The sequence below is a fragment of the Puma concolor genome, chromosome C1 (assembly GCF_028749965.1).
Source record: "Puma concolor isolate L17-30 chromosome C1, mPumCon1.1.hap2, whole genome shotgun sequence".
Classification (NCBI taxonomy): Eukaryota; Metazoa; Chordata; class Mammalia; order Carnivora; family Felidae; genus Puma; species Puma concolor.
Genome location: NC_141674.1, coordinates 25515407 through 25527719, shown reverse-complemented (window position 1 = coordinate 25527719; position 12313 = coordinate 25515407). Strand labels below are relative to the sequence as shown.

General features: G+C 44.4%; 1 protein-coding gene across 7 annotated transcripts in view; it reads left to right on the top strand.

Annotated features, from left to right (window-relative positions):
• Nucleotides 1-12313, top strand: part of CSMD2 (CUB and Sushi multiple domains 2) — a 602428-nt gene that overhangs the window by 565471 nt on the left and 24644 nt on the right. For 5 of the 7 annotated variants that reach the window (XM_086716392.1, XM_086716389.1, XM_086716388.1 and 2 more), the window contains 4 exons: nucleotides 2741-2923; nucleotides 7431-7607; nucleotides 8815-8994; nucleotides 9429-9602. In XM_086716392.1, the coding sequence (XP_086572518.1) occupies nucleotides 2741-2923; nucleotides 7431-7607; nucleotides 8815-8994; nucleotides 9429-9602 (714 nt within the window). Of the gene's footprint in view, nucleotides 1-2740; nucleotides 2941-7430; nucleotides 7608-8814; nucleotides 8995-9428; nucleotides 9603-12313 lie in introns of those variants that run through there. The other 2 variants (XM_086716393.1, XM_086716394.1) reach the window with 2 other exon arrangements.

Sequence of the window (12313 nt, the reverse complement as noted above, 5' to 3'; positions counted from 1 at the left end):
GCATTAGTCCTACATATGAAAGAAAGGTCTCTTCCTTGGCCACATCAAAGGTCAAGGGAGACTAGAGACAAGCTGACTCCCTGGGAACATGAAAAAGTAAGAAGCAAGAAAGGAACCATTAGAGGACATGGCCCACCCCCCTCTTTAGGGGATGTGTTGTATTCAGTTGTTTGATCCCTGACCTGAATATTCTGAAGAATAGTTCACAGTCACTTCTCCTGTGTATCCATCAAGGATGACAAACACTTTGGAGATGAGAATCATGGGCAGAGTTTTGCTGGAGATCTCTGAGGACAGGATTAGAAGGGATTATAGTAGTGCTAAAGCTGAGGAATGAATAAATCTTAAATGCTTTAGATAAGAAAATGAGAGATGAGAAGAGTAAGTGATTAGGAAGCAATGTTAGATATACATTGGTGAGTATAATATAATTCCTCCCTTCCTGAAATTTATAGATATCATCTTTAGCAATAGCATCTCCTGCCAGTCCTAAGAAATATGCATTCAGAAGTTCAGGGTCAAACTTCTGAGCCTCATTCTGTGTGACCATACACCCAGGTGATGCATAACAGGTTATAAGTCCCTGGGCCATCAGGACATGCAGAGATTTCTAGCATTTGAGAAATACATCAGGTTGTTCATTGCCCACCTCTGCAATGTCATCATCTTCCTGATATACCTCGTAGAGGGCCAACAGTTACCATCTGCCCTCATGGTACGATAGTCTATCCTAGATTCCTTTCTATCACTGAAACAGAGCCCTAAACACCACAGTGAGGACCATTCTGTCAGAATAGGCTCCTGGGGGGCACCTGGGTGGCTCAGTTGGTTAAGCATCCAATTCTTGATCTCAGATCAGGTCTTGATCTCAGAGTCGTAAGTTCAAGATCCATTTTGGGCTCCAAACTGGGTGTGGGGCCTACATTAAAAAAAAAAAAAAGAGTGAATGCTTTTGGGACGCCTGGGTGCCTCAGTTGGTTAAGTGTCCGACTCTTGATTTTGCCTCGGGTTATGATCTCATGGTCATTAGATCAAGCCCCACATTGGGTTCCATGCTGGGCATGGAGTCTGCTTAAGATAGATTCTCTCTTTCCCTCTCCCTCTGGCCCTCTCCCATTCACGTGCATGTGCTCTCTCTCCAAAAAAAAACGAAAAAGAAAAAGAAAAGAAAAGGAAAGGAAAGGAAAGAAAAGAAAAGAAAAGAAAGAAAAGAAAAGAAAAGAAAAGAAAAGAAAAGAAAAGAAAAGAAAAGAAAAGAAAAGAAAAGAAAAGAAAAAGAATCAGCTCCTAGGACTGGAGAGTTCCATTCTCAGGCCTATTGTTCAGCAGTGCAGCTCCAGCTGAGGTCAGCTGGCTGGTGTGAGAATTAGTGTACTCACCATCAGAACTGCTTTCAAGAGGGCCCAGTACTGCCTGTTGCATGAGCTACACCATGGAAAAATTCAAAAGAGAAGAAAATCTAGCCAAATGTGGTGGGCCTTCTTTTTCCAAATGTTTGAGTTGAAGGTTGAATGAATCTCCCTTTTTTGGTAGAGAGCAACATGGGATTGTGTAGTATTCTCACAGTCTGAAACTAAACTAGAAAAGGAAATAATTCCAAGATTGAGAAAAGACATAAATAGTAAATAGTGGGGTATACATGACTTAAATATGTATTTACTTCAAGAAACTAAATGCTCATTTAGACATTACCATTTGATGCCCACACATGTGGGTTCATGAGGAGATACATTCCACATCATCTTCTCATAAAGTTGCCATTTATTCCTTAATTTTCCTCTTCCTTCCTCACATTTAGCATGGCCTAGTCTGATCTAATGATGTCTCCTATACATCTTCATATTATGAGGGGTCCTGGCTCCCACAAGCCTAGATCTTGTGGCTTTGTCTCTTGTTCTGTACCATCCTCCACCTCTTGGATCCTTAGCACTCTCTCAGGTGGATCTGTACAATATCAGGACCCAGATAAATGCAGAAATGTAGCAGGAGGCAAGGAGCAAAGAAAGAATGGAATGAGATGGTCTAAAACATTTCAACTAGAATTCACCAGTGTTGCATAATTTGTGAATAGGGAATCCTCCCAGGATCCAGATTCAAGCCAGGCTGTTGAGAAGACAAACCTACACTAAGGAGTTTAGACTTTAACCTGAGGGCAACAGGAAGCCAGTGGAGATATTTCAGCAGGAAGAAAAAAAAAGATCAGGTATTTGGTGGTTGTTCATTGTCTTGGTTTGAGGATAAAGTGGAAGATAGGTTACAGGGAGAGTTTAGGAGATAAGGACATTAGTTGGGAGGCTCTCACAGTAGTTTGGGCAAAAGGACACTGGGCATCTGAGCTAAGATGCTGGAACTGGAAACAGAGAGGGCACAGAATCTGCAGATATTACAGAAAAGAGGTAAAAGGAAGAAGGAGATGCGGCCATCTTGGACCACTGACATTCCACACGGGCATGGGCCAGAGGTCAAAGACCTGATCTCCACCACAGAGCCTTCCATCTACTTTCTTCCCTTGCTGTGTGGTCCCCAGGGACTCACCCATGACCTCAGACCTTTGTAGTGTCTGACTTCCGCATAGTAAGATAGGTAGTAAGGTAGTAAGTAAGGTCCAAGTAACTGGGGCAAGGCACACAGTCCATCTTCACCCTCCTTATTCCTGGGGTCCAATATCTTTCTCTCCCGGTTCCCCACTGCCACCTCTTCAATGCTGAAACAATGGGCTTTGTTTGGTTCTGGTCCACAGGAACCAGCATGGGAATCTGTGGTGACCCAGGGATCCCAGCACACGGCATCCGTTTGGGGGATAGCTTTGCCCCAGGCAGTCTGATGCGCTTCAGCTGTGAAGCTGGCCATGCCCTCCGGGGGTCGTCTGAGCGGACCTGTCAAGCCAACGGCTCATGGAGTGGCACACAGCCTGAGTGTGGAGGTAATGTATGTGACCATTCTGCTTTTCCCCTTTGCCCAACCCCGGCTGCTCCTCCCCTGTCTTCCTATTCCCAAGCACCTGCCCTCACACTCCCAGACAAAATACATGGCCCCATTTGAACCCTTGGCCTGGAGGATAATGGTCATCAATAGGTAGTTCTCAGTCCTGCCCATTAGTGATCCAAAGATGAAAAGATTCCCTGAGCTCACCTAAGGAGGGAAGAAACCAGAAGGAACTAAGTTTAGCCTGTTTATTCATTTATTTCCCGTTTACCTTCAACAATCACGTGCCAAATACTGTAGTAGGTGCTTGGGACACGACGGTGCCAAGACAGACACACCTCGCCCTCTTGGAGTTTAGTTTAAGGGAAGAGATTGTTTAACGAGCACCCAAAGTGCCAAAAGAAATACAAATCTAATTTTTGAAAGACCCTTTAAAGGTAATAGAAGCCCCTCCTGATGTTCCCTGGGGTGGGTCCAGTGGGGAAAATATATTTCTCCACACACTCCTAAATTTCTGAAAATAGCTTTATTTTAAAACCTCTCTCCCCAGAGTCTGACTTTTTGTAGCTGTTCCCTGGATCTCTCTCTGTCTCTGTTTAAAATACAGCCTGCATAGCACTCTCCTAGTTGGGAAGCTGAGTGTAAGGGTATATGACAAAGTGCTGGAAGAGGAAGGAGACCATATGAAATAGTCACCTAGCAAGGGGGGGTGGGGGGCAGGGAATAGAATAGGGACGTAGATCATTGCCAGGCAGCACCAAGGGCTCACTTAAGGAAAGACACCATTGATTTATTTATTTTTTTTACATTTTTATATGAAATTTATTGTCAAGTTGGTTTCTATACAACACCCAGTGCTCATCCCAACAGGTGCCCTCCTCAATGCCTATCACCCACTTTCCCCTCCCTCCCGTCCCCCATCAACCCTCAGTTTATACTCAGTTTTCAAGAGTCTCCTATGGTTTGCCTCCTTCCACCTCTGTAACTTTTATTCCCCTTCCCCTCCCCCATGGTCTTCTGTTAAGTTTCTCAGGATCCACATAAGAGTGAAAACATATGGTATCTGTCTTTCTCTGTATGACTTATTTCACTTAGCATAACACTCTCCAGTTCCATCCATGTTGCTACAAAAGGCCATATTTCATTCTTTCTCATTGCCAAGTAGTATTCCATTGTACATATAAACCACATCTTCTTTATCTATTCATCACTTCTTTATTTTTTTTTCAATATATGAAATTTATTGTCAAATTGGTTTCCATACAACACCCAGTGCTCATCCCAAAAGGTGCCCTCCTCAATACCCATCACCCACCCTCCCCTCCCTCCCACCCCCCATCAACCCTCAGTCTGTTCTCAGTTTTTAAGAGTCTCTTATGCTTTGGCTGTCTCCCACTCTAACCTCTTTTTTTTTTTTCTTTCCCCTCCTCCATGGGTTTCTGTTAAGTTTCTCAGGATCCACATAAGAGTGAAAACATATGGTATCTGTCTTTCTCTGTATGAGGCCATTGATTTAAAGTGAGAGTAGTCGGCATTGGCCTGTGTTTTTGTGCAGCCACATTTTGCTCCATAGGTGCAGGCACAGGGTAGGTGAAGTGTTAGGTATACAGTCGGGGTTTTATCAGGCAGCTAAGACGCTGGCAGCAAGTGGCCGGAGAGGTGCGGGTATATGCAAGGTGGGGATTATGATGGATCTTGGCTCCTGTGCTGGATAAGAAGGGAGCAGGATTATGAGTGGAAGAAGGGGCAGTGAAAAAGTGGTAGGATCAGTGGATGATAGGTCCCATTAGAACCAAAATATCTCCAGAGAATGAATCCCAGAAGGCATGAGCTGGTCAGAGAATGGCTCTTGACATTGAGGTTGTGGAGTAGTTTTACAGAGCCAGGGAAGACATTCTGGCCCCTGATCAGGGGACCCCTTCCCAGCAAAGGATACAGATGGAGCTAATGCCCTCTCCCACTTGTCTGCCTGAAGTCCTTTTTTTATAGTTTTTTTTTAAATTTATTTATTTATTTTGAGAGAGAGAGAGAGAAAGAGAGAACACAGGAGGGGCAGAGAGAGAGAGAGGGACAAAGACAGAATCTCAAGCAGGCTCCACACTGTCAGCACAGAGCCCAATGTGGGGCTCAAACTCACAAACCATGAGATCAGGACCTGAGCCAAGACCAAGAGTCAGACGCTTAACCAGCTGAGCCACCCAGGCATCCCTGGAAATCCTGCCTTTGAGGGTGCTTTTGCAAAGTTAGTTTCCATAGGAGTTTGCTGGCATAGTAAGAGGTTTGTAAAGTGTATCAACAGGGGGAGAATTTTGTGCATTGTTAAATATCCACTGTGACCCAGGTCTCCTTTCATGCCACTCAGATCCTAGCATGGACTCACGCACCATGTCAGGAGTGTTCAGGGAACAGAAAGTGGGTGGCTGAGAGTCTGGACCTGGAAGTGAATGTTTTTGGAATAAGTGTGTGTGTGTATGATATGTATATGATTCTTCATGACTTTCCTTAACAAGCTCCCACTTACCTTTCAAGGTACTACTCAGATTCCTATCTCCAGCCCCAATTATCTCCTCCCTTCTTAGTGTGTTTTTTTTCTTCAAATACAACACTTATTTCATCATATTTTAATTCAACTGTCTGTAGGTAGGTTCTTAAGATGGACTGAGCTCCTCAAGGGCAGGGGATATGACTACTACTGTGTTCCCAGCACCTAGGAAGCACAAATACTTGGTGAACCCATGGGTGTTGAGGCCTATCTGTTGTGCTCGTTAAAAAGGAATCATCTGTAGATTTGACTTTCAGACCACATGAATGTTGTATGTGCTTAGTAAAGTAAAATTAAAGCAAAACCTAGAAAACAGCAATCTCTAAATATCAAAATCAAGATGAAAACAAATTAACCTAACTACATATTAAGTTGGTGATGTAATAACCCAGAGAATCATTTTAACTGACTGGAAAAATTGGCATTTGACTATGGCATATATATCCTAAGGATGGAGAATGGCAATGAAATCTTAAATTGTTTCTAGCAATCAGATCGTTAGTAATAATATTGATATTAATATTCTGAAACTACTTGAAAACAAATTAAAATTTGCCAAGATTTTCAGCATTAAAGAGATATAATATAAAAATAAAGAAGTTAGGGGAAAACTCTTAATCCTAAATTTGGATTAGTAATACCAGCATAAACTCATAATGAATTTTCAATTTACAAGTGTATTGTCCCAGCTGTACCCATTCTAAAAGTCTAGTATCAACAATGATCTCAGTAGCAATGAGTACCCTTAACTTTCAGATTATGGTTTTTGAATCCATTCTCTGTTAAGAGGAACCAGAGCTCTCTAGACAAATGGCTGATTCTAGGACTAGGGCAGAATATGTAACATGAACATGACACATCTTGTCACTCCAGGGAGGAATCTACCACAGACAAGTGAGATCATGTCAAAGGAATGTAGGAGCCAACTTGGAGAGGCTCTCCTAGCCAAAGACGGGATAACTTAAGCATCAATAATAGTGGCAATGGGAGGCAACATATAAGTTTTAAATCCATACAGCCAAATGACTATTGGTCACCACTGGATCTTGCTAGGAAACCAAATCATTATCTGACATCTGATTTAAAAAAAAAAAATCAAGCATTATCCAGCCTTCCTTTATGAATTATATCTTAGGGTAAGCAAATATTTGATGATGGGCAAGTTCTTGATTAAAGAACTCTAGCTAATGCAGAAAGAGTGATAGAGCTAGTATCACCATTTTCTGTCCCCTAATGAAATAATAAATCAACAGTCAGCAATTGCTGCTTAAATCAGTAAGTGAAACCCAATGGCAACTTTGTAATGCCAGACTGGGTGGACAAGCCTGAACCCAATGATCAGCCTCGCCATCCTGAACCAGGAAACAACCAAACATGCTGTGCCCCTTGGTGCAATACAGTAGGAAAGACAGAACCACCTATGAAGTACCCTTGCCAGGAAGCAGAACTTGACTACAGGAACTGCAGGGGACAGAGCAATAAGTCAAACGATACCTCACTGGTGGAGTTAGCAACATCTGGAAAGTGGGAAACTCCACTGGAGAAATGCCCTGGTTTCTGTACAGATAAATTATAGGAGAGGGAACAGGATTCTCTGAATTCAAAGAGTCTTAGAGACATGCCCATCAGATGTCATATTTGAATCATGATTCAAAGAAATCAACTGTAAAAAAAGAGGGGGGGGCGACAATTGAGGAAATTAAGGAAACTAAGCTCTGATTGGATATTTGGTAATATTAAGGAATTATTTAAAATTTTAGGTGGGATGATAAAATAGATATAGTCTTTACTTTTTAGAAATTAAAAAAAAAATTCATTCAGATCTCATCTTGAAAGCAGCATGAGAGACATTTCAATCACAGGGTCCTTATAGGGCACGTGGTTTGCACTCTGGGCCGTTCTCAGTCCCCCGGGTGACACCTGTCCTTGTTCTGGTGAATAATGTGCTCCTCTGGCTTCCTAGTGATCTCTTGTGGGAACCCTGGTACTCCAAGCAATGCCAGAGTCATGTTCAGTGATGGCCTGGGCTTCTCCAGCTCCATCGTCTATGAATGCCGGGAAGGCTACTACGCCACGGGCCTGCTCAGCCGACACTGCTCGGTCAATGGCACCTGGACAGGCAGTGACCCAGAGTGCATAGGTAAGATCCCAGGCCCTCTGGTCTCCATGGCAAGTGGTAGCCAAGGCAACTGGTCTCCTCCATGCCAAAGAAGGCTGTGTGTGGGAGATTGGGAGGCTGGCTACATTGGGGGACCCACCTCTGAATGATGGTGTCTAATTATTCAGCACAGACTGTGTGACCACCACTGAGCTGAGGGTCTTGTTTTATATACATTGTGCCATTTGACCAGTAGCTACTGTGAGCCCCACTTACATATGACGTGACCAAGGCTCGGGGAGGTTAAGAATATATACGTTTGCTATTTCTCAGGTTCTAGCCTGTTCCTTGGCCATTCTTGTTCTCTTTTAAAACAAACTCCCCAGGCTCAGCCTGATTCTCTTCCCACTTTAAAGCTGCCACTGTCTGCCATCTTTGTGGGTTCCTCTCAGCCTTGGACCCATTCCCCACCCACCCCGAGCCTGGCTCCCCAGCCTGGGATAGCTCCACTGCTCCCCTTTCCTGCTCCCCTCAGGGGCAGGCCCAGACCTTTCTCCTCGGGAAGGATGTCACTGTCATTGTGGGACCCAGATGGAGGGAAGGGATGAGATAAAGGAATCTGAAAACACGGCCCCTTTCCAAGCCCTAGCTTATGACTTCAAGCTCTGACTAAATCCCCACGTCAAGTTCACTTCTGTTGGGAGGCCAGAGCTCACCAAACCCCACCCTCACTTGATACTGTAACAAAGATACAGCCATTGCAAGGTCACAAGGCCCTGCTTCTAAGCCGCTGGCCCTACAGGGGCCTCCTAAGCAGAGCAGCAAGTAGTGACATGCGCACCTCAGCAGACAAATTGTCCTGTGAGGCCCAATAACACAGTTAGGCTTATCGACCTGAAAACTTCCCTCTCTGGGCGCCAGCCTCATTTAGGAGCTAAGGCCTCTGGGTACTTCCTCTTAGAAGAGGTGGGCTTTAAATAAGGATGGTCTTCATAGCCCAGGTTGCTGGGATGCATAAGAATGGTGTGGGTGAAGACAGTGGGGATGCAGGAGGGCCTTTGCAGACTTGATCAAAGTGACTTTAGAACGGGCAATACTGAACCAGGAGTCTGTGAGAAGACAGGGCATCCCTGATCTGACCCTCTTCCCTCCTGGACATATGCAGGGAACACCAGGCATAGTACTGGAATGCTGGGGAGAAACGGGGTCTGTACTGAAAGTGAACAATGCTTTATTCCCCTTATCCCAGTCATAAACTGTGGTGACCCTGGGATTCCAGCCAATGGCCTCCGGCTGGGCAATGACTTCAGGTACAACAAAACTGTGACATATCAGTGCGTCCCTGGCTACATGATGGAGTCACATAGGGTGTCTGTGCTGAGCTGCACCAAGGACCGGACATGGAATGGTACCAAGCCAGTCTGCAAAGGTGTGTCTGAGGGCTGCACATGTGGACAGAGGGCCAAAGAAGATACAAAAGTGAGACATGGGCCTTGAACATGTAGAAGGGAGGGAGGTGACAAGTCAGAGCCCTAATAACATCCTATCATGGGGGGTGTGAGGTGAGGACTGGTCCCTGAACATCTGCAAGGAGAGAGTCAGAGGTACCAAGGTAAGGCCTGGGCTTTGAACATCAAAGGGAGGGCCATGCAAAGAGAGGAGTGGGTCGTCACACTTGAGGGCATTGTAAAATGCAAAAGGACCCTGGCTCCCAAAGTAAGAGGGGGCATTCCTGATTCTCCCTGCTTAACCCAGAGTCCCAGAGGGTTCAGGGTAGCCGGTGACATCGGAACTGGGTGAGTGGGGCCTGGTTTCCTAGGATGGCACCAGAACTCAGCATGCTTTGGTCTTCCCCTCCCCCAGCTATCATATGCAAACCGCCTCAGCTCATCCCCAATGGGAAAGTGGTGGGGTCTGACTTCATGTGGGGCTCAAGCGTGACGTATGCCTGCCTGGAGGGGTACCAGCTGTCCCTGCCTGCGGTGCTCACCTGTGAAGGGAATGGATCCTGGACTGGAGAGTTGCCTCAGTGTTTCCGTAAGTTGCTCACCAGGGCCTTTGTGCATCTTATCTGCTGGCTCCTGCCCGTTCCCGCCTCAGAGCTTTGCTACTGGAAGGCCTAGAATAGGTAGTGCCCTCCCCAAAATCAGGGGCGAGCTTTGTCAGAGACGCTATTAGAGGGGATTTAAAGGAAAATAAGGAGAATATCCTAACTGAGCTCTGGCGGTGGACACTGTGGAGTGACATTGGAAGGAAATGAAGCTGGAGATAAGGGAAGTGTTTCTTAACATGAAAGGTTGTTCACTGGATAGGATAGTTCCCAAAGATCTGGAAGGGACCCATGCTGGAAATGTACGTGTCTTTATGGAAAATAGCCTGTGCAGAAAAGATTCCTGGAGCATTCATGACTTTTTGGTGAAAGAGTTTATTTCTTATCCACCTGGCCTAATTTTGTCCCCAGGAGCCCAATTCCATCCCATTTTATTTTTATTTTTATCCATTATATATATTCATTATATGTAATGAATAAATATATATCCATTATATTTATCCCATTTATTTTTATTCCCTTATTCTTGTCATAGCACATAATTGGGCCCTAGAAGGTTTTGTTGTTGGTGCCCATGCTTTAGACAAACACTAGGACCTATTTTTTTCTACTTGGCATTTATCTAATTCTGTAGAAAACTACCAACATACCCATGACATTGTTTGGGTGCCTCTGAAAATTCACTTCCATTTGGGAAATTTCAGCAGGAACTAGAACCAGCAGCTCAAAAAGTGGATGCAAGAAAGGCAGCATTTAATGCACGGTTAACCCCTCAGGCCTTTGCACACCTTCAGAAAAACATTAGGAAGGTAACAAGTTCAGGGTTGCGCGTAGACTCAGAAACCTTGCTTTTCTTCCTAAGAAATAGCCAAATTGCTTATGAACAATGAATTATGGTCATCATAAAAAAAAAAGTACCGTATCTGAAAATACAAAGAAGAATGTAATAGTCATCTGAACTCTCACTTCCCAAAGATAACCAAGGTTAAGTTCTTGGCTGTGCTTCCACACCGACCGCAACGCTTTCTTACATAGATAGCAGGAGGTGTGCAGTTTTCTGTAAACGGTTTGCAATCATGCTGTGCTTACTAGTTCATGACTTGTCTTCCCTGATGGGCCATCACCACCTTTCTCCATCACTCGATACGGATCTACACATCATCATGTGTAATAGCATAAAGCATTTCTTTGTTGTAGATACCACAACTGGTTTAATCTTCTCCTACTGGTGATGAATTTAGGTTTCTCCAGTTTTAATCTTGTTAGAAGCAGTCCTGCAATAAATGTTCTTGAGGATAGCATCTCCTCACTCTTGTGGTGAAGTCCTAAGAGAGAGAAAATACTGAGCCAACAGGCGTGTACTCTCTACGTCCTGACACCTGTTGCCAAACTGTCTTCTAGAAAGCACACTCACACTCCCGCCAGCAGTTTATGAGAATATGTCTTGACTCACATCCTCATTAACAATGGATTTTGCCAATATCTTTTAATATTTACTAGCCCAAGAAGTTTTAAAAGGTATCTCATTGTTTTCTTTGGCCTCACCTTCCTTATCAGCAAGATGGAGCTGTTCTTTCTTTGTCATCCATTTGTACTTGCTCATTGAGCTGCCTCTTCTGGATTTGGCAACATCTGGTCAACTCGGCCTGTAACTGACTTTTAACTGACTTCTGATTGGTTAGACTAGACTCCCCAGCTTCCATAGAGGATTCTGCCAGCATAGCCTGCTGGTCCTGCTTCCATTTTATTTTGGTTATGTTTATGAACCTCTTGACTCCATGCATATACACACGTTCATATCATAGCATCAAGGGTGTTCTTCATGCTTGAAGTGGTATCTTTGGGAGCTTTGCCTTTGGTAGCCCATTTTCTTGTAGATTGCTGGTAAGAAGTCAGATATCTTTATTTCTCACCCACTGTGCTCCACAACATATTTACCATGGCCAAGTGGCTGACCACTGAGGTGTGCAGTAAACCGTGGAATTCTTATCACTGGTTCATACTTTGCATCTGGGCCTCCCGCAGTTCTTGGTGCTTCCTCTTCCCTCCTCCAGATTGCGTCTCTTCCTCCGTAGGCCTGCTTCTCAAACCTGGTCATTCTCTTGCTGTATTATTGCGAATGTATCCTCGTAACACCATTCTTCCTCATAGAACTCCCTAAACATGGTCAAGGATTTTGTCCCCATACTGTAGCAGATCAGGATCAACTCATTTTCAGCCTCACCCACTTTCTACATGTTCCCCAGATCCACTCAGCTCTTTCCATGCTACCTTCTCATTTGGCTGGGCCGCACCCCTGTTTTTAAGAAAGAGCTTCTCAACTTGACTTCTCCCCACCGCCCTGCCACCCCTGATTGCACCATTTCCAAATGTGCAACTTCCACTTCTTCTCCTGAGTATCTAATGCACTTGTGTACTTTCAGTCAATTTTGTTGATGTTCAAGCCATGTTACTGAAAATTGGTACCTTTCATCTTTTACACCCTCCTGTGTTATCTGACTTAGATTCCAAGATCTCAGAAGGCAGGGCTCATGCCTGCAGACTTATTTGGCTCCAGAAACAGCAGAAAATCAGGAGCTGAAAGGCGTTTAATAAATGGTCTTTGAAAGTTAATAGAGAAGGAAGTGCATCTAATTCAAAGCAAAACAGGAATGAGGAAGAAGAGTCACCCTGGGCCTTTAGCTCTGCTCTGATTACC